Raw genomic sequence first — 25,682 nt, 5'->3', positions numbered from 1 at the left:
GAGACATTCTTCCAACTGGATGTGTAGCCATTTACGACCACTCTTTGGGTCCGATCACTAAGCCAGTTATGAATCCACCTAACAGTTGCCTTGTCCATTCCATACTTAGTCATTTTTTCAATAAGGATTGTATGAGAGACTTTGTCAAATGCTTTGCTGAAGTCAAGATATACTATATCTACAGCATTTCCTTGATCCACCCAATCAGTAATACTTCTGTGGGGTACTTCTGTCTCAAGTGGGGTACCACAGGGCTCTGTCCTGGGCCCTGTATTGTTCAACATCTTTATCAACGATTTAGATGAAGTAATAGAAGGAAATTAAGTTAGTCTGACATGACTTATTAGTTACAAACCCATGCTGACTCTGTTTAATCACTTCATTCTTATCCAAGTAATGACATACATGTTGTTTAATAATTTGTTCAAAGATCTTTCCTGGTATAGAAGTCAGACTCACCGGCCTATAGTTGCCTGGGTCCACCTTCTTCCCCTTTTTGAAGATAGGAACAACATTTGCTCTTCTCCAGTCTTCTGGGACTTCTCCTGTTCTCCAAGAATTTTCAAAGATTATGGAGAAGGGTTCAAAAATTTCTTCTGCTATCTCCTTCAGTACTCTGGGGTGTAATTCATCTGGACCTGGAGACTTGAATTCATTTAGGTTAGCTAAGTGTTTCCTCACTATCTTTCTGTTTATAGATATCCTGGATTCTTCTATTCCCTTAATAGGACAGTGAATAACAGTTGATGTTACATTTCCTTTCTGAGAGAAAACAGATGCAAAATAGGAATTTAAAAGTTCAGCCTTCTCAACATCCTGTCTTACCATTTCATCATTTTCATCCTGTAAAAATCCTATAGCATCTTTGACTTTTCTTTTGCTTTTGACATATCCCCAAAATCCTTTATTATTGCTTTTGACATCTCTTGCAAGTCTCAATTCATTTTCAGCTTTAGAAAATCTGATTTGTGCCCTGCAGGTTCTGCAGACAGCATTATATTCTTCTTTAGATATGCCTCCCTCTTTCCATTTTATAAACATTTTTTTCTTCCTTTTTAGCATGTGCTTAAGTTCTGTGTTCATCCATCCTGGTTTCCTTAAATGCTTCCTATTCTTCCCTCTTTTCGGAATTGTTAACAACTGTGCTTTGAGAATTTCATTTTTCAAGATTTCCCATCCTTCCTGGACATTTTTGTCTTTAAGGATATCCAGCCATTGGATCCCTCCAATTCTCTTTCTGAATCCCTTAAAATCTGCCTTTCTGAAATCTAACCTTGACGTCTGAGTCTTCACAGGTCTTCCGCCTCTAGTTATCCAAAATTCTAAAATAGCATGGTCGCTACCTCCTAGGGTCCCAGCCACTTTTACTTCCTCAACCATTTCCTCCCTGTTTATAAGGATTAGATCCAAGGTAGCAGTTCCCCTTGTTTTCTCCCCTACCTTTTGGAAGATAAAGTTGTCAGCAAGAGAGGATAAGAATTTCCTTGACCTGTTAGTTTTGCCTGAGAGATTCCCAACAAATGTCTGGATAGTTGAAATCTCCCATGACAACTATGTCATATTTTTTAGAGAACTTGGCCATTTGATGCATAAAGAGTTCATCCATATCTTCAGCTTGCACAGGCGGCCTGTAGTAAATGCCTACAATGGTGTCCTTCCCATTGTTCTGTCCTTGTATTCTTACCCAAACAGTTTCCACAGAACTCCCAGTCTCTGAAGCTTGGATCTCTGTGCAGATATACGTGTTTCTAACATACAATGCGACACCTCCTCCTCGTTTATCAGGTCTGTTTCTTGCAGATAAGTTGTATCCTTCTAGTCTTGTATTCCAATCATGTGTATCGTCCCACCAAGTCTCAGTGATTCCAATGACATCATATTTCTTTTCCTGCGTTAGTAGTTCCAATTCTCCTTGTTTGTTGCCCATGCTTTGTGCATTAGTATAGAAACATTTTAGTTTGTGATTGGTTTCTCTTTCTCCAATATTTTTATTAATTAGATTCTTTTGTCTTTGTTCTTCCTTTCCACTTCTAATAGCAGAGTTCTCAATAGCATTTGTCAGGTGTATGGCTTTTTCTGGTCTTTTGCTTCCCTTCCCATGTTGTTCTAGTTTAAAGCTCTCCTTACAAGTGTAGCAAGGCGACTTCCAAATACATGTTTTCCAGTCTTCGTAAGGTGCACCCCATCTCTAGCAAGTAGTCCATCGTATAAGTAGTTCACTCCGTGATCCAGAAATCCAAATCGTTGCTGACGGCACCATCGACGTAGCCAGTTGTTCACCTGCAGAATCTTATTCCACCTCCTTGTTCCATGGCCATCCACTGGGAGGATGGAAGAGAAGACCACCTGCGCTCCCAGTTCTTTCACTTTCTTGCCTAAGGCCTGTTTCACACTTGCTTTTTTTTGCAGCGCGTTTTTCCCGCAAAAAAACGCATTGAAAAACGTATACAAAAGCATACAACTGCTGCGTTTTTTTCAAGCATTTTTATGAGCATGCATGAAAAAAACGCAGCGTTTTTATGCGTTTGTATGCGTTTTTAGTGCGTTTTTACCGCGTTTGCGGTTTTTTCCAACATTAGGTGGCCCCTCACACTAACCCAAACCATGACTTTACTAACCCTAACCCTGACCCTAACCCTAACCCTAAACCTGACCCTAACCCTAACCCTAACCCTTAACCAAACCATACTTAACCCTAACCCTGACCCTAACCCTTAACCAAACCATACTTAACCCTAACCCAAACCCTAACTAACCTTAACCCTAACCCTAACCCTGACCCTATCCCTAACCCTAACCCTAACCCTGACCCTAACCCTTAACCAAACCATACTTAACCTTAACCCTGACCCTAACCCTGACCCTAACCCTTAACCAAACCATACTTAACCTTAACCCTAACCCTGACCCTAACCCTAACCCTGACCCTAACCCTTAACCAAACCATACTTAACCCTAACCCTGACCCTAACCCTGACCCTAACCCTTAACCAAACCATACTTAACCTTAACCCTAACCCTAACCCTGACCCTAACCCTAACCCTGACTCTAACCCTTAACCAAACCATACTTAACCTTAACCCTAACCCTAACCCTGACCCTAACCCTAACCCTAACCCTAACCCTGACCCTAACCCTTAACCAAACCATACTTAACCTTAACCCTAACCCTTAACCAAACCATACTTAACCCTAACCCTGACCCTAACCCTGACCCTAATCCTAACCCTAACCCCGACCCTAACCCTTAACCAAACCATACTTAACCCTAACCCTGACCCTAACCCTGACCCTAACCCTTAACCAAACCATACTTAACCCTAACCCTGACCCTAACCCTAACCCTAACCCTGACCCTAACCCTAACCCTAAACCCCCTTAACTAACCCTAACTTTACCCAAACCCCTAAATTCCATTGTCTAAACTAATGGTAAAAAAAAAAACGCATGTGCAAAAAAACGCATACATAAGCATGCCAATGCGCACATATGCTCACCATAGACTTATAATGGGTGTCTTGCTGTAAAAAAACGCATTGCGCGTGCATGCGTTTTTTTGAGGCAAATCGGACGCACAAAAAATGCAACAAGTTGCATTTTGTGCGCCCGAGCGCATACCGCAAAAAAACGCATGCGCGGTAAAACGCGTACAAACGCATGTGTATGTGCACATAAGCGCATCCCATGCAAAGTATAGGAAAAAAAAACGCATGCGCTATTTAGCGCTAAATTACCGCGAAAAAAAACGCAAATGTGAAACCAGCCTAAGTCTTCAAAGTCTCTGCAGATGGTTTCCAGGTCGTTTCTTGCAGTGTCATTTGTCCCCACATGTAGTAGCAGGAATGGGTAGTCATCTGTAGGTCTGAAGAGTCCTGATATCCTGTCAGACACATCTTTAATTTTTGCACCTGGAAGACAGCACATTTCTCTTGTAGTTATATCCGGTCTGCAGATAGCGGCCTCTGTTCCTCTCAACAGGGAATCCCCCATGACCACCACTCTCCGTTTCTTCTTCACAACATTTTCTGTCAGCAGTTCTTCTGTGGCTGATGGCTTGTGACTCTCCATCTTCCTCCTGATTACATTCCAGAGGTTCTCAGTGGGATTCAGGTCTAGAAATCGGGCGGCCATGACAGGGGTTGGATGTGGTGGTCCTTCATCCACACATTGATGACCTAGCTGGGTGGCATGGCGCATTGTCCTCAGAGTTGGGGAACATTGCCTGAGCAGAAGGAATCAACTGTTTCTCCAGGATAACCTTGTATGCGGTTGATTTATACGTCCTTCACAAAGATTAACCTGCCCAATTCCAGCCTTGCTGAAGCCTCCCCAGATCATCACCGATCCGCCACCAAATTTCACAGTGGGTGCAAGACACTGTGGCTTGTACGCCTCTCCAGGTCTCCGTCTAACCATTAGACAAACAGGTGATGGGCAAAGCTGAAAATTAGACTCATCAGAGAAGATTACCTTACTCCAGTCCTCTATGATCCAATCCTTATGGTCTTTGGCAAACTTCAGCCTGGCTCTCCTCTGCTTCTCATTGATGAAAGGCTTTTCTCTACCTTTACATGACTTGAGGAGCCTGCCTCTGTTCTTGCCGTGCACTTCACCCCAGCTGCCATTTGCCATTCCTGTTGTAGGTCACTTGATGTCATCCTGCGGTTGCTGAGTGACATTCGAATAAGATGACGGTCATCCCGGTCAGTGGAGAGTCGTTTTCACCCTCTGCTGGTCTGTAGCTTTGTTGTCCTCAATGTCTGCTGCTTGACCTTGTTGTAATGGACTGCCGTCTTAGAAATTTTAAGGATGGAGGCAGCATGACGCTCACTGTATCCCTCTGCTAGTAAAGCCAGAATTGAGCTCTTCTTTTCCTCACTCAATACTTTTCTTTTCAGCTCCTTTGGCATGGTTAAGTTATTTTTTCATTCCTATTACTTTTGGGATATTACTAGCACTTGTTTTGCCGTCCAGCTTGTCCTATTGCAGGAGGATTGTGAACACCACAGCAGGGATTTTATACTTTCCTTCATTAGATAAGATTTGGTTGAGGTGATCACTAATCAAAAGCACATTAAGTAGAATGAGGTGGACTCTGGATGGAATTCCGCTGACACTGGAATGGAATGGCCGTCAGACATGGAGAGAAGAGGATTCTTATACAACTGTGCAGTGCGCTCTTAATTTTTGCCAGAGCTGTATATATTTCTTTGTATAGTCGCCGCCAGTCTCCACAATAACCAGAGAGTCCAGCTGCCACCGATCGTTTAGTACAGGCCGATACTGGTAACGTGGGGCCTCGCGAGGCTTCAGGGTGCGGTTTATAGAGTAAGAGGAATGAAGCTGTTACATTTTCTATCATTAATCCCACAATTCGGCCGCACTGATAAATACACAAGAGATGTTAGATGGGACGAGATAACACAGTGTGTACAGGTGCATAAATAACCGGGAGAAGCACAAGAAAGGTACCAGACCTGATGTCACAGGAATGGCGCAGATCTGCAGGAGGGGGCACTCCAAATAGGAAACTGCACCGTCCTTACAGCAGCTGTATCCCCCAGCACTGCTCATGGGATCTAGGCCAGAACCAGCTTTTACCAGGTACCAGCCGCTCCTACCGACCTCCCCCAGAGGCCTCAGATGGGGGCCGGTAAATGAGATTGGGGTTCAAGTGCCAAAAAAAATCTACAATATCTATAGAGCCTACACCTGTCACTAATAACTAATATTCATATCTGGTACATGGCCGCACAAAGTTTGGGACATCGGCCATGTGGGACTGAAGTCAGGAAGATCCTAATTACACAGGGACAGAAAAGTGTCAGCCACACAAAGCTGCTGCTTCCTATTCATACTGAGCGCATCACAGGAGGGGCCACATCACAGGAGTTGGCCGAAACACAGGAGGGGACGTATCACAGGAGGGGGCCACATCACAGGATGGGGCCGCATCACAGGAGAGGCCGCATCACAGGAGGGGGCCGCATCACAGGAGGGGGCCACATTACAGGAGGGGTCCGCATCACAGAAGGGGGCCACATCACAGAAGGAGCCGCATCACAGAAAGGGGCCGCATCACAGGAGCGGGCGCATCACAGGAGGGGCCACATCACAGGAGGGGGCCACATTACAGGAGGGGGCGCATCACAGGAGGGGGCCACAATACAGGAGGGGGCGCATCACAGGAGGGGGGCACATTACAGGAGGGGCGCATCACAGGAGGGGGCCACATCACAGGAGGGGCCGTATCACAGGAGGGGCCTGCATCACAGGAGGGGCCGCATCACAGGAGGGGCCTGCATCACAGGAGGAGGCTGCAACACAGGAGGGGGCCGCATCACAGGAGGGGGCCGCATCACAGGAGGGGCCACATCACAGGAGGGGGCCACATCACAGGAGGGGCCGCATCACAGGAGGAGGCTGCAACACAGGAGGGGGCTGCATCACAGGAGGGGGCTGCATCTCAGGAGGCGGCCACATTACAGGAGGGGGCCACATCACAGGAGGGGGCCACATCACAGCAGGAGCTGCATCACAGGAGGCGGCCACATCACAGGAGGGGCCGCATCACAGGAGGGGGCCGCATCACAGGAGGGGGCCGCATCACAGGAGGAGGCCGCATCGCAGGAGGGGGCCACATCGCAGGAGGGGGCCACATCGCAGGAGGGGGCCACATCGCAGGTGGGGGCCACATCGCAGGAGGGGCCGCATCACAGGAGGGGCTGCATCACAGGAGGGGGCCGTGGGTCGCCCTCCCAGGGCTGTGGGGTACTCGGTACTGGGCCGGCTTGATGTGTCACAGCAGCGGTGACCCGATCCGTGGCCCTGGGCGCCCAATTAACGGGAAGTTTGAATGGTGTAATGTAGTTAATGGAATAGTTTGTGACGCCACCTGTGGTGTTCGGCAAGGGAGGTGTTAAGCCGACGCTGCTTGCAGATCCTCTGCGGCTGGTGATGTGTTGCAGCCAAGATGGTGAAGCTCCCCACAGGTGGAGCTGTAGCCCCAGGGCAGTGTAGATGTAGGGGTAGAAGAGAGGCACAATCAGTGTAGAAGCTGGTACCCAGATGTAGCGGTGCTGGGTGCGTTGGCGCAAGAATCAATGGAGGACACCAGGGCTTGTAGTTCCAAAGCTTTACTCACAGTCTGTAGTGCTCACTTCTGTGCCGTGTCCTCCGGGTCAGGGACTCAGTCAACCTCCAGGAAAGATGGAGAGCTCCCTTCCACACTCCGCCAACTTATGTGCCTTTCCTGAACGTCTCCTCTATAGCGCCTTTAAGTGTGAAGATCTCCTAGTACTGAGTTACACTGGAGTTCCTCCTGACAGATGTTCCCAAGAACTCTACTTGTACGGCAGACACCTGTTGCCTGCTTCGGGGACTCTCTACTCCTGAGTCCCGGTTCTCTATCCATGTTGCATTGTGCCCTCAAGTCTTAGATGGGAGTAATGCATTTACAGCCCACTACTCCACCGGTGTCTGCTGCAGAACCATTAGTGTCCATACAACCTCGGGGACCGGGCCCCGGCCTTGCTCTTAGAACTTCTAGGCAGGGTTCTTGCTCTAACCCACGTCCTCTGTGGTCTCTTTTACTCCTACGTTCCGTACTTGTCCTTTCCTTTCTATGGAAGCTCAGGCTTCAGTTCAATGTCTTTCTCCTGAGATCTGCTGCAGCACTCCTTCCTCCATCCCTCTCCCAGGGATCTTCTTTCCTCGCTCTCCTAAACTGAACTGACTGACCTCCAATCCTAACCCTCCCGCTCTTTTATGTATTCTAACTCCACCCGCCTCCCAGCACGTTTCGTGTTCCAAGCAGGGAGCCATCAAAGGTGCTTTGCTGAACTACCATGTGGTGTGGGATGCAGGTGCTGGAGCGTGGTCAGGAGGAGGTGCAGTATGGCAACTGAGCCTCAGGGGCGCCACAGCCGCATCACAGGAGGTAGTGAGTGTCAGCTCTTCTCCCCGTGGCCCTGATTCACCATTCGTACTCCGCGCTCCATATAATAACCACTCACCCTCTATATATCAAGACTTAGGTTTCAGTCACTTCTTTACTCCGCAGATTTCATGCCATCCGTGAAGCGGCTCCTGGGGAACCCGGTGTTCTTCCTGTATCTGTGCGGCAGCGTCTTCCAGTATAACTCACTGGTGGGAATGGTGACTTATAAACCAAAATATATCGAGCAGCAATACGGACAGACGTCATCGCGGACCAACTTCATTATTGGTAACTCCCTGTCTTATCCTCCAGTCACCTCCAGAGCTGCACTCACTATTCTGCTGTTACATCGTGTCTTATCCTCCAGTCACCTCCAGAGCTGCACTCACTATTCTGCTGTTACATCATGTCTTATACTCCGGTCACCTCCAGAGCTGCACTCATTATTCTGCTGTTACATTGTGTCTTAGTCTCCAGTCACCTCCACAGCTGCACTCACTATTCTGCTGTTACATCATGTCTTATCCTCCCGTCACCTCCAGAGCTGCAGTCACTATTCTGCTGTTACATCATGTCTTATCCTCCTGTCACCTCCACAGCTGCACTCACTATTCTGCTGTTAAATCATGTCTTATCCTCCAGTCACCTCCAGAGCTGCAGTCACTATTCTGCTGTTACACCATATCTTATCCTCCTGTCACCTCCACAGCTGCACTCACTATTCTGCTGTTACATCGTGTCTTATCCTCCAGTCACCTCCAGAGCTGCACTCACTATTCTGCTGTTACATTATCCTATTCTCCAGTCACCTCCAGAGCTGCACTCACTATTCTGCTGTTACATCGTGTGTTATCCTCCAGTCACCTCCAGAGGTGCAGCACTGTTACATTGTATCATTGCATCTGAGGGCAGATGATGGGAGTGAGAATGAAGACGACTGACCAGGGAGTGACCCGGGGAACAGAATGGAGCTGATGGGGGTAAAGAGTGGCAGTGACCCTTGTACAACTGGAGAAATGGAAGGGACACGGGGTCAGCGATGGGCCCCAGGACACAGAGTCACTTCAGGGTGACGTAAACTATAAAAGTCATTCCTGGGGGACCGAACAAATCCCATCTAAATACATTAATGGCAGAAGTCAGTCCCGGATCTCACTGAGCCCCTCATATCTCAGTCTGAAATTGGGGGTTCACTGTGTGATCACACACAGCAGGTACATCAAGGGGAACCCCAAACCCAGGTGAGAAACAGCTGCATTGTAATAAAGTGACCACGAGATGGCAGCAGAGGCTAATAAATCACAATCCTCCTGAGCTATACAGCTCATAACACAGGACCCACCATTCACAATACATGATGTCACAGCTCACCTCCCCCTCCTGTACAGTGACTGATAACACCTCTATATACAACTCATAACACAGGACCCACCATTCACAATACATGATGTCACAGCTCACCTCCCCCTCCTGTACAGTGACTGATAACACCTCTATATACAGCTCATAACACAGGACCCACCATTCATAATAGGTGATGTCACAGCTCACCTCCTCCTCCTGTACAGTGACTGATAACACCTCTATATACAGCTCATAACACAGGACCCACCATTCATAATAGGTGATGTCACAGCTCACCTACCCCTCCTGTACAGTGACTGATAACACCTCTATATACAGCTCATAACACAGGACCCACCATTCATAATAGGTGATGTCACAGCTCACCTCCTCCTCCTGAACAGTGACTGATAACACCTCTATATACAGCTCATAACACAGGACCCACCATTCATAATAGGTGATGTCACAGCTCACCCCCTCCTATATGGTCATTGCTGCCCGTTCTAATGTCGGCCTCAGTCCCGACTGCCTATGCTGGTTTTGGTTGAGTCTGGCAGCTTAAGGGGCCACAGAACACATACAGGAAGGTGCAGGGCCCCCAGCAGCACAGAGGATGTCAGCAGAGCGCTCACCATGGAGGAGATCACATAGAGGAAGGTGTAGGGCTCCCAGCAGCACAGAGGATGTCAGCAGTGCGCTCACCATGGAGGAGGTCACATAGAGGAAGGTGTAGGGTTCCCAGCAGCACAGAGGATGTCAGCAGTGCGCTCACTATGGAGGAGGTCACATAGAGGAAGGTGCAGGGCTCCCAGCAGCACAGAGGATGTCAGCAGTGCGCTCACCATGGAGGAGGTCACATAGAGGAAGGTGTAGGGTTCCCAGCAGCACAGAGGATGTCAGCAGTGCGCTCACTATGGAGGAGGTCACATAGAGGAAGGTGCAGGGCTCCCAGCAGCACAGAGGATGTCAGCAGTGCGCTCACCATGGAGGAGGTCACATAGAGGAAGGTGTAGGGTTCCCAGCAGCACAGAGGATGTCAGCAGTGCGCTCACCATGGAGGAGGTCACATAGAGGAAGGTGTAGGGTTCCCAGCAGCACAGAGGATGTCAGCAGTGCGCTCACTATGGAGGAGGTCACATAGAGGAAGGTGTAGTGCTCCCAGCAGCACAGAGGATGTCAGCAGTGCGCTCACCATGGAGATCACATAGAGGAAGGTGTAGGGCTCCCAGCAGCACAGAGGATGTCAGCAGTGCGCTCACCATGGAGGAGGTCACATAGAGGAAGGTGTAGGGTTCCCAGCAGCACAGAGGATGTCAGCAGTGCGCTCACTATGGAGGAGGTCACATAGAGGAAGGTGTAGGGCTCCCAGCAGCACAGAGGATGTCAGCAGTGCACTCACCATGGAGGAGATCACATAGAGGAAGGTACAGAGCCCCCAGCAGCACAGAGGATGTCAGCAGTGCGCTCACCATGGAGGAGGTCACATAGAGGAAGGTACAGAGCCCCCAGCAGCACAGAGGATGTCAGCAGTGCGCTCACCATGGAGGAAGTCACATAGAGGAAGGTACAGAGCCCCCAGCAGCACAGAGAATGTCAGCAGTGCGCTCACCATGGAGGAGGTCACATAGAGGAAGGTGCAGGGCCCCCAGCAGCATTGAGGATGTCAGCAGTGTGCTCACCATGGAGGAGGTCACATAGAGGAAGGTGCAGGGCCCCCAGCAGCACAGAGAATGTCAGCAGTGCACTCACCATGGAGGAAGTGACATAGAGGAAGGTACAGAGCGCCCAGCAGCACAGAGAATGTCAGCAGTGCGCTCACCATGGAGGAGGTCACATAGAGGAAGGTGCAGGGCTCCCAGCAGCACAGAGGATGTCAGCAGTGTGCTCACCATGGAGGAAGTCACATAGAGGAAGGTACAGAGCCCCCAGCAGCACAGAGAATGTCAGCAGTGCGCTCACCATGGAGGAGGTCACATAGAGGAAGGTGCAGGGCCCCCAGCAGCACAGAGGATGTCAGCAGTGCGCTCACCATGGAGGAGGTCAAATAGAGGTAGGTGTAGAGCCCCCAGCAGCACAGAGGATGTCAGCAGTGCGCTCACCATGGAGGAGGTCACATAGAGGAAGGTGTAGAGCCCCCAGCAGCACAGAGGATGTCAGCAGTGTGCTCACCATGGAGGAGGTCACATAGAGGAAGGTGTAGGGCTCCCAGCAGCACAGAGGATGTCATCAGAGCGCTCACCATGGAGGAGGTCACATAGAGGAAGGTGTAGAGCCCCCAGCAGCACAGAGGATGTCAGCAGTGCGCTCACCATGGAGGAGGTCACATAGAGGAAGGTGCAGGGCCCCCAGCAGCACAGAGGATGTCAGCAGTGTGCTCACCATGGAGGAGGTCACATAGAGGAAGGTGTAGAGCTCCCAGCAGCACAGAGGATGTCATCAGAGCGCTCACCATGGAGGAGGTCACATAGAGGAAGGTGTAGAGCCCCCAGCAGCACAGAGGATGTCATCAGATCGCTCACCATGGAGGAGGTCACATAGAGGAAGGTGTAGAGCCCCCAGCAGCACAGAGGATGTCAGCAGTGCGCTCACCATGGAGGAGGTCAAATAGAGGAAGGTGTAGAGCCCCCAGCAGCACAGAGGATGTCAGCAGTGCGCTCACCATGGAGGAGGTCAAATAGAGGTAGGTGTAGAGCCCCCAGCAGCACAGAGGATGTCAGCAGTGCGCTCACCATGGAGGAGGTCACATAGAGGAAGGTGTAGAGCCCCCAGCAGCACAGAGGATGTCAGCAGTGCGCTCACCATGGAGGAGGTCACATAGAGGAAGGTGTAGGGCTCCCAGCAGCACAGAGGATGTCATCAGAGCGCTCACCATGGAGGTCACATACAGGAAGGTGCAGGGCTCCCAGCAGCACAGAGGATGTCAGTAGTGCGCTCACCATGGAGGAGGTCACATACAGGAAGGTGCAGGGCCCCCAGCAGCACAGAGGATGTCAACAGAGCGCTCACCATGGAGGAGGTCATATAGAGGAAGGTGTAGAGCCCCCAGCAGCACAGAGGATGTCAGCACTGTGCTCACAATGGAGGAGGTAACAGAGAGGAAGGTGTAGAGCCCCCAGCAGCACAGAGGATGTCAGCAGTGCACTCACCATGGAGGACGTCACATAGAGGAAGGTGTAGGGCTCCCAGCAGCACAGAGGATGTCAACAGAGCACTCACCATGGAGGAGGTCACATAGAGGAAGGTGTAGAGCCCCCAGCAGCACAGAGGATGTCAGCACTGTGCTCACAATGGAGGAGGTAACAGAGAGGAAGGTGTAGAGCCCCCAGCAGCACAGAGGATGTCAGCAGTGCACTCACCATGGAGGACGTCACATAGAGGAAGGTGTAGGGCTCCCAGCAGCACAGAGGATGTCAACAGAGCGCTCACCATGGAGGAGGTCACATAGAGGAAGGTGTAGAGCCCCCAGCAGCACAGAGGATGTCAGCAGTGTGCTCACCATGGAGGTCACATAGAGGAAGGTGTAGAGCCCCCAGCAGCACAGAGGATGTCAGCAGTGTGCTCACCATGGAGGTCACATAGAGGAAGGTGCAGGGCCCCCAGCAGCACAGAGGATGTCAACAGAGCGCTCACCATGGAGGAGGTCACATAGAGGAAGGTGTAGAGCCCCCAGCAGCACAGAGGATGTCAGCACTGTGCTCACAATGGAGGAGGTAACAGAGAGGAAGGTGTAGAGCCCCCAGCAGCACAGAGGATGTCAGCAGTGCACTCACCATGGAGGAGGTCACATAGAGGAAGGTGTAGAGCCCCCAGCAGCACAGAGGATGTCAGCACTGTGCTCACAATGGAGGAGGTAACAGAGAGGAAGGTGTAGAGCCCCCAGCAGCACAGAGGATGTCAGCAGTGTGCTCACCATGGAGGAGGTCACATAGAGGAAGGTGTAGGGCTCCCAGCAGCACAGAGGATGTCAGCAGTGTGCTCACCATGGAGGAGGTCACATAGAGGAAGGTACAGGGCCCCCAGCAGCACAGAGGATGTCAGCAGTGCGCTCACCATGGAGGAGGTCACATATAGGAAGGTGTAGGGCTCCCAGCAGCACAGAGGATGTCATCAGAGCGCTCACCATGGAGGAGGTCACATAGAGGAAGGTGTAGAGCCCCGAGCAGCACAGATGATGTCAGCAGTGCAGTCACCATGGAGGAGGTCACATAGAGGAAGGTGTAGAGCCCCCAGCAGCACAGAGGATGTCAGCAGAGCAGTCACCATGGAGGAGGTCACATAGAGGAAGGTGTAGGGCTCCCAGCAGCACAGAGGATGTCAGCAGTGTGCTCACCATGGAGGAGGTCACATAGAGGAAGGTGAAGAGCCCCCAGCAGCACAGAGGATGTCATCAGAGCGCTCACCATGGAGGAGGTCACATAGAGGAAGGTGTAGAGCCCCCAGCAGCACAGAGGATGTCAGCAGTGCGCTCACCATGGAGGTCACATAGAGGAAGGTGCAGGGCCCCCAGCAGCACAGAGGATGTCAGCAGAGCAGTCACCATGGAGGAGGTCACATAGAGGAAGGTACAGTGCTCCCAGCAGCACAGAGGATGTCAGCAGTGCGCTCACCATGGAGGAGGTCACATAGAGGAAGGTACAGGGCTCCCAGCAGCACAGAGGATGTCAGCAGTGCGCTCACCATGGAGGAGGTCACATAGAGGAAGGTACAGGGCTCCCAGCAGCACAGAGGATGTCAGCAGTGCGCTCACCATGGAGGAGGTCACATAGAGGAAGGTGTAGGGCTCCTAGCAGCACAGAGGATGTCAGCAGTGTGCTCACCATGGAGGAGGTCACATAGAGGAAGGTGTAGGGCTCCTAGCAGCACAGAGGATGTCAGCAGTGCGCTCACCATGGAGGAGGTCACATAGAGGAAGGTGTAGGGCTCCTAGCAGCACAGAGGATGTCAGCAGTGTGCTCACCATGGAGGAGGTCACATAGAGGAAGGTGTAGAGCTCCCAGCAGCACAGAGGATGTCAGCAGTGTGCTCACCATGGAAGAGGTCACATAGAGGAAGGTGTAGGGCTCCCAGCAGCACAGAGGATGTCAGCAGTGTGCTCACCATGGAGGAGGTCACATAGAGGAAGGTGTAGGGCCCCCAGCAGCACAGAGGATGTCATCAGAGCGCTCACCATGGAGGAGGTCACATAGAGGAAGGTGTAGGGTTCCCAGCAGCACAGAAGATGTCATCAGAGCGCTCACCATGGAGGAGGTCACATAGAGGAAGGTGCAGGGCCCCGAGCAGCACAGAGGATGTCATCAGAGCGCTCACAATGGAGGAGGTCACATAGAGGAAGGTGTAGGGCTCCCAGCAGCACAGAGGATGTCATCAGAGCGCTCACCATGGAGGAGGTCACATAGAGGAAGGTGTAGGGCTCCCAGCAGCACAGAAGATGTCAGCAGTGCGCTCACCATGGAGGAGATCACATAGAGGAAGGTGTAGAGCTCCCAGCAGCACAGAGGATGTCATCAGAGCGCTCACCATGGAGGAGGTCACATACAGGAAGGTGTAGAGCTCCCAGCAGCACAGAGGATGTCATCAGAGCGCTCACCATGGAGGAGGTCACATAGAGGAAGGTGTAGAGCCCCCAGCAGCACAGAGAATGTCAGCAGTGGAGACACCATGGAGGAGGTCACATAGAGGAAGGTGTAGAGCCCCCAGCAGCACAGAGGATGTCAGCAGTGTGCTCACCATGGAGGAGATCACATACAGGAAGGTGTAGAGCTCCCAGCAGCACAGAGGATGTCATCAGAGCGCTCACCATGGAGGAGGTCACATAGAGGAAGGTGTAGAGCCCCCAGCAGCACAGAGAATGTCAGCAGTGCAGACACCATGGAGGAGGTCACATAGAGGAAGGTGTAGAGCCCCCAGCAGCACAGAGGATGTCAGCAGTGCACTCACCATGGAGGAGATCACATAGAGGAAGGTGTAGGGCTCCCAGCAGCACAGAGGATGTGAGCAGTGTGCTCACCATGGAGGAGGTCACATAGAGGAAGGTGTAGAGCCCCCAGCAGCACAGAGGATGTCAGCAGTGCGCTCACCATGGAGGAGGTCACATAGAGGAAGGTGTAGGGCTCCCAGCAGCACAGAGGATGTCAGCAGTGTGCTCACCATGGAGGAGGTCACATAGAGGAAGGTGTAGGGCTCCCAGCAGCACAGAGGATGTCATCAGAGCGCTCACCATGGAGGAGGTCACATAGAGGAAGGTACAGGGCCCCCAGCAGCACAGAGGATGTCATCAGTGCGCTCACCATGGAGGAGGTCACATAGAGGAAGGTACAGGGCCCCCAGCAGCACAGAGGATGTCAGCAGTGCGCTCACCATGGAGGAGGTCACATAGAGGAAGGTGTAGAGCCCCCAGCAGCACAGAGGATGTCATCAGTGCGCTCACCATGGAGGAGGTCACATAGAGGAAGGTGTAGGGCTCCCAGCAGCACAGAGGATGTCATCAGTGCGCTCACCATGGAGGAGTTCACATAGAGGAAGGTACAGGGCTCCCAGCAGCACAGAGGATGTCAGCAGTGTGCTCACCAAGGAGGAGGTCACATAGAGGAAGGTGTAGAGCCCCCAGCAGCACAGAGGATGTCAGCACTGTGCTCACCATGGAGGAGGTCACATAGAGGAAGGTACAGGGCCCCCAGCAGCACAGAGGATGTCAGCAATGCGCTCACCATGGATGAGATCACATAGAGGAAGGTACAGGGCCCCCAGCAGCACAGAGGATGTCAGCAGAGCAGTCACCATGGAGGAGGTCACATAGAGGAAGGTGTAGAGCCCCAAGCAGCACAGAGGATGTCAGCAGTGTGCTCACCATGGAGGAGGTCACATAGAGGAAGGTGCAGAGCCCCAAGCAGCACAGAGTATGTCAGCAGTGCGCTCACTTTAGAGAAGGTCACATAGAGGAAGGTGCAGAGCCCCCAGCAGAACAGAGGATGTCAGCAGTGTGCTCACAATGGAGGAGATCACATAGAGGAAGGTACAGGGCCCCCAGCAGCACAGAGGATGTCAGCAGTGCGCTCACCATGGAGGAGGTCTCATACAGGAAGGTGTTGGGCTCCCAGCAGCACAGAGGATGTCAGCAGTGCGCTCACCATGGAGGAGGTCACATAGAGGAAGGTGTAGGGCTCCCAGCAGCACAGAGGATGTCAGCAGTGCGCTCACCATGGAGGAGGTCACATAGAGGAAGGTGTAGGGCTCCCAGCAGCACAGAGGATGTCAGCAGTGCGCTCACCATGGAGGAGGTCACATAGAGGAAGGTACAGGGCCCCCAGCAGCACAGAGGATGTCAGCAGTGCGCTCACCATGGAGGAGGTCACATAGAGAAAGGTGTAGAGCTCCCAGCAGCACAGAGGATGTCAGCAGTGTGCTCACCATGGAGGAGGTCACATAGAGGAAGGTACAGGGCCCCCAGCAGCACAGAGGATGTCATCAGAGCGCTCACCATGGAGGAGGTCACATAGAGGAAGGTGTAGAGCCCCCAGCAGCACAGAGGATGTCAGCAGTGTGCTCACCATGGAGGAGGTCACATAGAGGAAGGTACAGGGCCCCCAGCAGCACAGAGGATGTCATCAGAGCGCTCACCATGGAGGAGGTGACATAGAGGAAGGTGTAGAGCCCCCAGCAGCACAGAGGATGTCAGCAGTGCGCTCACCATGGAGGAGATCACATAGAGGAAGGTACAGGGCCCCCAGCAGCACAGAGGATGTCATCAGAGCGCTCACCATGGAGGAGGTCACATAGAGGAAGGTGTAGAGCCCCCAGCAGCACAGAGGATGTCAGCAGTGTGCTCACCATGGAGGAGATCACATAGAGGAAGGTGTAGAGCCCCCAGCAGCACAGAGGATGTCAGCAGAGCGCTCACCATGGAGGAGGTCACATAGAGGAAGGTGTAGAGCCCCCAGCAGCACAGAGGATGTCAGCAGTGTGCTCACCATGGAGGAGATCACATAGAGGAAGGTGTAGAGCCCCCAGCAGCACAGAGGATGTCAGCAGAGCGCTCACCATGGAGGAGGTCACATAGAGGAAGGTACAGGGCCCCCAGCAGCACAGAGCATGTCAGCAGTGCGCTCACCATGGAGGAGATCACATAGAGGAAGGTGTAGGGCTCCCAGCAGCACAGAGGATGTCAGCAGTGCGCTCCCCATGGAGGAGGTCACATAGAGGAAGGTGTAGAGCTCCCAGCAACACAGAGGATGTCAGCAGTGCGCTCACCATGGAGGAGATCACATAGAGGAAGGTGTAGAGCCCCCAGCAGCACAGAGGATGTCAGCAGTGTGCTCACCATGGAGGAGATCACATAGAGGAAGGTGTAGAGCCCCCAGCAGCACAGAGGATGTCATCAGTGCGCTCACCATGGAGGAGGTCACATAGAGGAAGGTGTAGGGCTCCCAGCAGCACAGAGGATGTCATCAGTGCGCTCACCATGGAGGAGTTCACATAGAGGAAGGTACAGGGCTCCCAGCAGCACAGAGGATGTCAGCAGTGTGCTCACCAAGGAGGAGGTCACATAGAGGAAGGTGTAGAGCCCCCAGCAGCACAGAGGATGTCAGCACTGTGCTCACCATGGAGGAGGTCACATAGAGGAAGGTACAGGGCCCCCAGCAGCACAGAGGATGTCAGCAGTGCGCTCACCATGGATGAGATCACATAGAGGAAGGTACAGGGCCCCCAGCAGCACAGAGGATGTCAGCAGAGCAGTCACCATGGAGGAGGTCACATAGAGGAAGGTGTAGAGCCCCAAGCAGCACAGAGGATGTCAGCAGTGTGCTCACCATGGAGGAGGTCACATAGAGGAAGGTGCAGAGCCCCAAGCAGCACAGAGTATGTCAGCAGTGCGCTCACTATGGAGGATGTCACATAGAGGAAGATGTAGAGCTCCCAGCAGCACAGAGGATGTCAGCAGTGCGCTCACTTTAGAGAAGGTCACATAGAGGAAGGTGCAGAGCCCCCAGCAGAACAGAGGATGTCAGCAGTGTGCTCACAATGGAGGAGATCACATAGAGGAAGGTACAGGGCCCCCAGCAGCACAGAGGATGTCAGCAGTGCGCTCACCATGGAGGAGGTCTCATACAGGAAGGTGTTGGGCTCCCAGCAGCACAGAGGATGTCAGCAGTGCGCTCACCATGGAGGAGGTCACATAGAGGAAGGTGTAGAGCTCCCAGCAGCACAGAGGATGTCATCAGAGCGCTCACCATGGAGGAGGTCACATAGAGGAAGGTGTAGAGCCCCCAGCAGCACAGAGAATGTCAGCAGTGCAGACACCATGGAGGAGGTCACATAGAGGAAGGTGTAGAGCCCCCAGCAGCACAGAGGATGTCAGCAGTGTGCTCACCATGGAGGAGATCACATACAGGAAGGTGTAGAGCTCCCAGCAGCACAGAGGATGTCATCAGAGCGCTCACCATGGAGGAGGTCACATAGAGGAAGGTGTAGAGCCCCCAGCAGCACAGAGAATGTCAGCAGTGCAGACACCATGGAGGAGGTCACATAGAGGAAGGTGTAGAGCCCCCAGCAGCACAGAGGATGTCAGCAGTGCACTCACCATGGAGGAGATCACATAGAGGAAGGTGTAGGGCTCCCAGCAGCACAGAGGATGTGAGCAGTGTGCTCACCATGGAGGAGGTCACATAGAGGAAGGTGTAGAGCCCCCAGCAGCACAGAGGATGTCAGCAGTGCGCTCACCATGGAGGAGGTCACATAGAGGAAGGTGTAGGGCTCCCAGCAGCACAGAGGATGTCAGCAGTGTGCTCACCATGGAGGAGGTCACATAGAGGAAGGTGTAGGGCTCCCAGCAGCACAGAGGATGTCATCAGAGCGCTCACCATGGAGGAGGTCACATAGAGGAAGGTACAGGGCCCCCAGCAGCACAGAGGATGTCATCAGTGCGCTCACCATGGAGGAGGTCACATAGAGGAAGGTACAGGGCCCCCAGCAGCACAGAGGATGTCAGCAGTGCGCTCACCATGGAGGAGGTCACATAGAGGAAGGTGTAGAGCCCCCAGCAGCACAGAGGATGTCATCAGTGCGCTCACCATGGAGGAGGTCACATAGAGGAAGGTGTAGGGCTCCCAGCAGCACAGAGGATGTCATCAGTGCGCTCACCATGGAGGAGTTCACATAGAGGAAGGTACAGGGCTCCCAGCAGCACAGAGGATGTCAGCAGTGTGCTCACCAAGGAGGAGGTCACATAGAGGAAGGTGTAGAGCCCCCAGCAGCACAGAGTATGTCAGCACTGTGCTCACCATGGAGGAGGTCACATAGAGGAAGGTACAGGGCCCCCAGCAGCACAGAGGATGTCAGCAGTGCGCTCACCATGGATGAGATCACATAGAGGAAGGTACAGGGCCCCCAGCAGCACAGAGGATGTCAGCTGAGCAGTCACCATGGAGGAGGTCACATAGAGGAAGGTGTAGAGCCCCAAGCAGCACAGAGGATGTCAGCAGTGTGCTCACCATGGAGGAGGTCACATAGAGGAAGGTGCAGAGCCCCAAGCAGCACAGAGTATGTCAGCAGTGCGCTCACTATGGAGGATGTCACATAGAGGAAGATGTAGAGCTCCCAGCAGCACAGAGGATGTCAGCAGTGCGCTCACTTTAGAGAAGGTCACATAGAGGAAGGTGCAGAGCCCCCAGCAGAACAGAGGATGTCAGCAGTGTGCTCACAATGGAGGAGATCACATAGAGGAAGGTACAGGGCCCCCAGCAGCACAGAGGATGTCAGCAGTGCGCTCACCATGGAGGAGGTCTCATACAGGAAGGTGTTGGGCTCCCAGCAGCACAGAGGATGTCAGCAGTGCGCTCACCATGGAGGAGGTCACATAGAGGAAGGTGTAGGGCTCCCAGCAGCACAGAGGATGTCAGCAGTGCGCTCACCATGGAGGAGGTCACATAGAGGAAGGTGTAGGGCTCCCAGCAGCACAGAGGATGTCAGCAGTGCGCTCACCATGGAGGAGGTCACATAGAGGAAGGTACAGGGCCCCCAGCAGCACAGAGGATGTCAGCAGTGCGCTCACCATGGAGGAGGTCACATAGAGAAAGGTGTAGAGCTCCCAGCAGCACAGAGGATGTCAGCAGTGTGCTCACCATGGAGGAGGTCACATAGAGGAAGGTACAGGGCCCCCAGCAGCACAGAGGATGTCATCAGAGCGCTCACCATGGAGGAGGTCACATAGAGGAAGGTGTAGAGCCCCCAGCAGCACAGAGGATGTCAGCAGTGTGCTCACCATGGAGGAGGTCACATAGAGGAAGGTACAGGGCCCCCAGCAGCACAGAGGATGTCATCAGAGCGCTCACCATGGAGGAGGTGACATAGAGGAAGGTGTAGAGCCCCCAGCAGCACAGAGGATGTCAGCAGTGCGCTCACCATGGAGGAGATCACATAGAGGAAGGTACAGGGCCCCCAGCAGCACAGAGGATGTCATCAGAGCGCTCACCATGGAGGAGGTCACATAGAGGAAGGTGTAGAGCCCCCAGCAGCACAGAGGATGTCAGCAGTGTGCTCACCATGGAGGAGATCACATAGAGGAAGGTGTAGAGCCCCCAGCAGCACAGAGGATGTCAGCAGAGCGCTCACCATGGAGGAGGTCACATAGAGGAAGGTGTAGAGCCCCCAGCAGCACAGAGGATGTCAGCAGTGTGCTCACCATGGAGGAGATCACATAGAGGAAGGTGTAGAGCCCCCAGCAGCACAGAGGATGTCAGCAGAGCGCTCACCATGGAGGAGGTCACATAGAGGAAGGTACAGGGCCCCCAGCAGCACAGAGCATGTCAGCAGTGCGCTCACCATGGAGGAGATCACATAGAGGAAGGTGTAGGGCTCCCAGCAGCACAGAGGATGTCAGCAGTGCGCTCCCCATGGAGGAGGTCACATAGAGGAAGGTGTAGAGCTCCCAGCAACACAGAGGATGTCAGCAGTGCGCTCACCATGGAGGAGATCACATAGAGGAAGGTGTAGAGCCCCCAGCAGCACAGAGGATGTCAGCAGTGTGCTCACCATGGAGGAGATCACATAGAGGAAGGTGTAGAGCCCCCAGCAGCACAGAGGATGTCATCAGTGCGCTCACCATGGAGGAGGTCACATAGAGGAAGGTGTAGGGCTCCCAGCAGCACAGAGGATGTCATCAGTGCGCTCACCATGGAGGAGTTCACATAGAGGAAGGTACAGGGCTCCCAGCAGCACAGAGGATGTCAGCAGTGTGCTCACCAAGGAGGAGGTCACATAGAGGAAGGTGTAGAGCCCCCAGCAGCACAGAGGATGTCAGCACTGTGCTCACCATGGAGGAGGTCACATAGAGGAAGGTACAGGGCCCCCAGCAGCACAGAGGATGTCAGCAGTGCGCTCACCATGGATGAGATCACATAGAGGAAGGTACAGGGCCCCCAGCAGCACAGAGGATGTCAGCAGAGCAGTCACCATGGAGGAGGTCACATAGAGGAAGGTGTAGAGCCCCAAGCAGCACAGAGGATGTCAGCAGTGTGCTCACCATGGAGGAGGTCACATAGAGGAAGGTGCAGAGCCCCAAGCAGCACAGAGTATGTCAGCAGTGCGCTCACTATGGAGGATGTCACATAGAGGAAGATGTAGAGCTCCCAGCAGCACAGAGGATGTCAGCAGTGCGCTCACTTTAGAGAAGGTCGCATAGAGGAAGGTGCAGAGCCCCCAGCAGAACAGAGGATGTCAGCAGTGTGCTCACAATGGAGGAGATCACATAGAGGAAGGTACAGGGCCCCCAGCAGCACAGAGGATGTCAGCAGTGCGCTCACCATGGAGGAGGTCTCATACAGGAAGGTGTTGGGCTCCCAGCAGCACAGAGGATGTCAGCAGTGCGCTCACCATGGAGGAGGTCACATAGAGGAAGGTGTAGGGCTCCCAGCAGCACAGAGGATGTCAGCAGTGCGCTCACCATGGAGGAGGTCACATAGAGGAAGGTGTAGGGCTCCCAGCAGCACAGAGGATGTCAGCAGTGCGCTCACCATGGAGGAGGTCACATAGAGGAAGGTACAGGGCCCCCAGCAGCACAGAGGATGTCAGCAGTGCGCTCACCATGGAGGAGGTCACATAGAGAAAGGTGTAGAGCTCCCAGCAGCACAGAGGATGTCAGCAGTGTGCTCACCATGGAGGAGGTCACATAGAGGAAGGTACAGGGCCCCCAGCAGCACAGAGGATGTCATCAGAGCGCTCACCATGGAGGAGGTCACATAGAGGAAGGTGTAGAGCCCCCAGCAGCACAGAGGATGTCAGCAGTGTGCTCACCATGGAGGAGGTCACATAGAGGAAGGTACAGGGCCCCCAGCAGTACAGAGGATGTCATCAGAGCGCTCACCATGGAGGAGGTGACATAGAGGAAGGTGTAGAGCCCCCAGCAGCACAGAGGATGTCAGCAGTGTGCTCACCATGGAGGAGGTCACATAGAGGAAGGTACAGGGCCCCCAGCAGCACAGAGGATGTCAGCAGTGCGCTCACCATGGAGGAGATCACATAGAGGAAGGTACAGGGCCCCCAGCAGCACAGAGGATGTCATCAGAGCGCTCACCATGGAGGAGGTCACATAGAGGAAGGTGTAGAGCCCCCAGCAGCACAGAGGATGTCAGCAGTGTGCTCACCATGGAGGAGATCACATAGAGGAAGGTGTAGAGCCCCCAGCAGCACAGAGGATGTCAGCAGAGCGCTCACCATGGAGGAGGTCACATAGAGGAAGGTGTAGAGCCCCCAGCAGCACAGAGGATGTCAGCAGTGTGCTCACCATGGAGGAGATCACATAGAGGAAGGTGTAGAGCCCCCAGCAGCACAGAGGATGTCAGCAGAGCGCTCACCATGGAGGAGGTCACATAGAGTAAGGTACAGGGCCCCCAGCAGCACAGAGCATGTCAGCAGTGCGCTCACCATGGAGGAGATCACATAGAGGAAGGTGTAGGGCTCCCAGCAGCACAGAGGATGTCAGCAGTGCGCTCCCCATGGAGGAGGTCACATAGAGGAAGGTGTAGAGCTCCCAGCAACACAGAGGATGTCAGCAGTGCGCTCACCATGGAGGAGATCACATAGAGGAAGGTGTAGAGCCCCCAGCAGCACAGAGGATGTCAGCAGTGTGCTCACCATGGAGGAGATCACATAGAGGAAGGTGTAGAGCCCCCAGCAGCACAGAGGATGTCATCAGAGCGCTCACCATGGAGGAGGTCACATAGAGGAAGGTGTAGAGCCCCCAGCATCACAGAGGATGTCAGCAGTGTGCTCACCATGGAGGAGATCACATAGAGGAAGGTGTAGAGCCCCCAGCAGCACAGAGGATGTCAGCAGAGCGCTCACCATGGAGGAGGTCACATAGAGGAAGGTACAGGGCCCCCAGCAGCACAGAGCATGTCAGCAGTGCGCTCACCATGGAGGAAATCACATAGAGGAAGGTGTAGGGCTCCCAGCAGCACAGAGGATGTCAGCAGTGCGCTCCCCATGGAGGAGGTCACATAGAGGAAGGTGTAGGGCTCCCAGCAGCAGAGGATGTCATCAGAGCGCTCACCATGGAGGAGGTCACATAGAGGAAGGTGTAGGGGTCCCAGCAGCACAGAGGATGTCAGCAGTGCGCTCACCATGGAGGAGGTCACATAGAGGAAGGTGTAGGGGTCCCAGCAGCACAGAGGATGTCAGCAGTGTACTCACCATGGAGGAGGTCACATAGAGGAAGGTACAGGGCCCCCTGCAGCACAGAGGATGTCAGCAGTGCGCTCACCATGGAGGAGATCACATAGAGGAAGGTGCAGGGCCCCCAGCAGCACAGAGGATGTCAGCAGAGCGCTCATCATGGAGGAGGTCACATAGAGGAAGGTACAGGGCCCCCAGCAGCACAGAGGATGTCATCAGAGCGCTCACAATGGAGGAGGTCACATAGAGGAAGGTGTAGAGCCCCCAGCAGCACAGAGGATGTCAGCAGAGCAGTCACCATGGAGGAGGTCACATAGAGGAAGGTGTAGGGCCCCCAGCAGCACAGAGGATGTCATCAGAGCGCTCACCATGGAGGAGGTCACATAGAGGAAGGTACAGGGCCCCCAGCAGCACAGAGGATGTCAGCAGTGCGCTCACCATGGAGGAGGTCACATAGAGGAAGGTGTAGGGCTCCCAGCAGCACAGAGGATGTCAGCAGTGCGCTCACCATGGAGGAGGTCACATAGAGGAAGGTGTAGGGCTCCCAGCAGCACAGAGGATGTCAGCAGTGCGCTCACCATGGAGGAGGTCACATAGAGGAAGGTGTAGGGCTCCCAGCAGCACAGAGGATGTCAGCAGTGCGCTCACCATGGAGGAGGTCACATAGAGGAAGGTACAGGGCCCCCAGCAGCACAGAGGATGTCAGCAGTGCGCTCACCATGGAGGAGGTCACATAGAGGAAGGTGTAGAGCCCCCAGCAGCACAGATGATGTCAGCAGTGCGCTCACCATGGAGGAGGTCACATAGAGGAAGGTGTAGAGCTCCCAGCAGCACAGAGGATGTCAGCAGTGCGCTCACCATGGAGAAGGTCACATAGAGGAAGGTGTAGAGCCCCCAGCAGCACAGAGGATGTCAGCAGTGTGCTCACCATGGAGGAGGTCACATAGAGGAAGGTACAGGGCCCCCAGCAGCACAGGATGTCAGCAGTGCGCTCACCATGGAGGAGATCACATAGAGGAATGTACAGGGCCCCCAGCAGCACAGAGGATGTCATCAGAGCGCTCACCATGGAGGAGGTCACATAGAGGAAGGTGTAGAGCCCCCAGCAGCACAGAGGATGTCAGCAGTGTGCTCACCATGGAGGAGGTCACATAGAGGAAGGTACAGGGCCCCCAGCAGCACAGAGGATGTCAGCAGTGCGCTCACCATGGAGGAGATCACATAGAGGAAGGTACAGGGCCCCCAGCAGCACAGAGGATGTCATCAGAGCGCTCACCATGGAGGAGGTCACATAGAGGAAGGTGCAGAGCCCCCAGCAGCACAGAGGATGTCAGCAGTGTGCTCACCATGGAGGAGATCACATAGAGGAAGGTGTAGAGCCCCCAGCAGCACAGAGGATGTCAGCAGTGTGCTCACCATGGAGGAGATCACATAGAGGAAGGTGTAGAGCCCCCAGCAGCACAGAGGATGTCAGCAGTGTGCTCAACATGGAGGAGATCACATAGAGGAAGGTACAGGGCCCCCAGCAGCACAGAGGATGTCATCAGAGCGCTCACCATGGAGGAGGTCACATAGAGGAAGGTGTAGAGCCCCCAGCAGCACAGAGGATGTCAGCACTGTGCTCACCATGGAGGAGGTCACATAGAGGAAGGTACAGGGCCCCCAGCAGCACAGAGGATGTCAGCAGTGTGCTCACCATGGAGGAGGTCACATAGAGGAAGGTGTAGA

The 25,682-nt window shown here is 53.6% G+C and overlaps 1 protein-coding gene across 1 annotated transcript in view; it reads left to right on the top strand.

Moving 5' to 3' along the window:
- SLCO1C1 (solute carrier organic anion transporter family member 1C1) overlaps nt 1-25,682 on the top strand; it is a 245,412-nt gene that overhangs the window by 126,471 nt on the left and 93,259 nt on the right. The window contains exon 9 of the mRNA XM_073562346.1: nt 8,064-8,228. Coding sequence (XP_073418447.1) covers nt 8,064-8,228 — 165 coding nt within the window. The remainder of the gene's footprint in view (nt 1-8,063; nt 8,229-25,682) is intronic.

Source organism: Dendrobates tinctorius, unplaced genomic scaffold (genome assembly GCF_039654945.1).
Source record: "Dendrobates tinctorius isolate UK_male_01 unplaced genomic scaffold, ASM3965494v1 ptg000348l, whole genome shotgun sequence".
Lineage (NCBI taxonomy): Eukaryota > Metazoa > Chordata > Amphibia > Anura > Dendrobatidae > Dendrobates > Dendrobates tinctorius.
The sequence above is the reverse complement of the archived record's forward strand: the minus strand, read 5'-3'. Positions and strand labels throughout refer to the sequence as shown.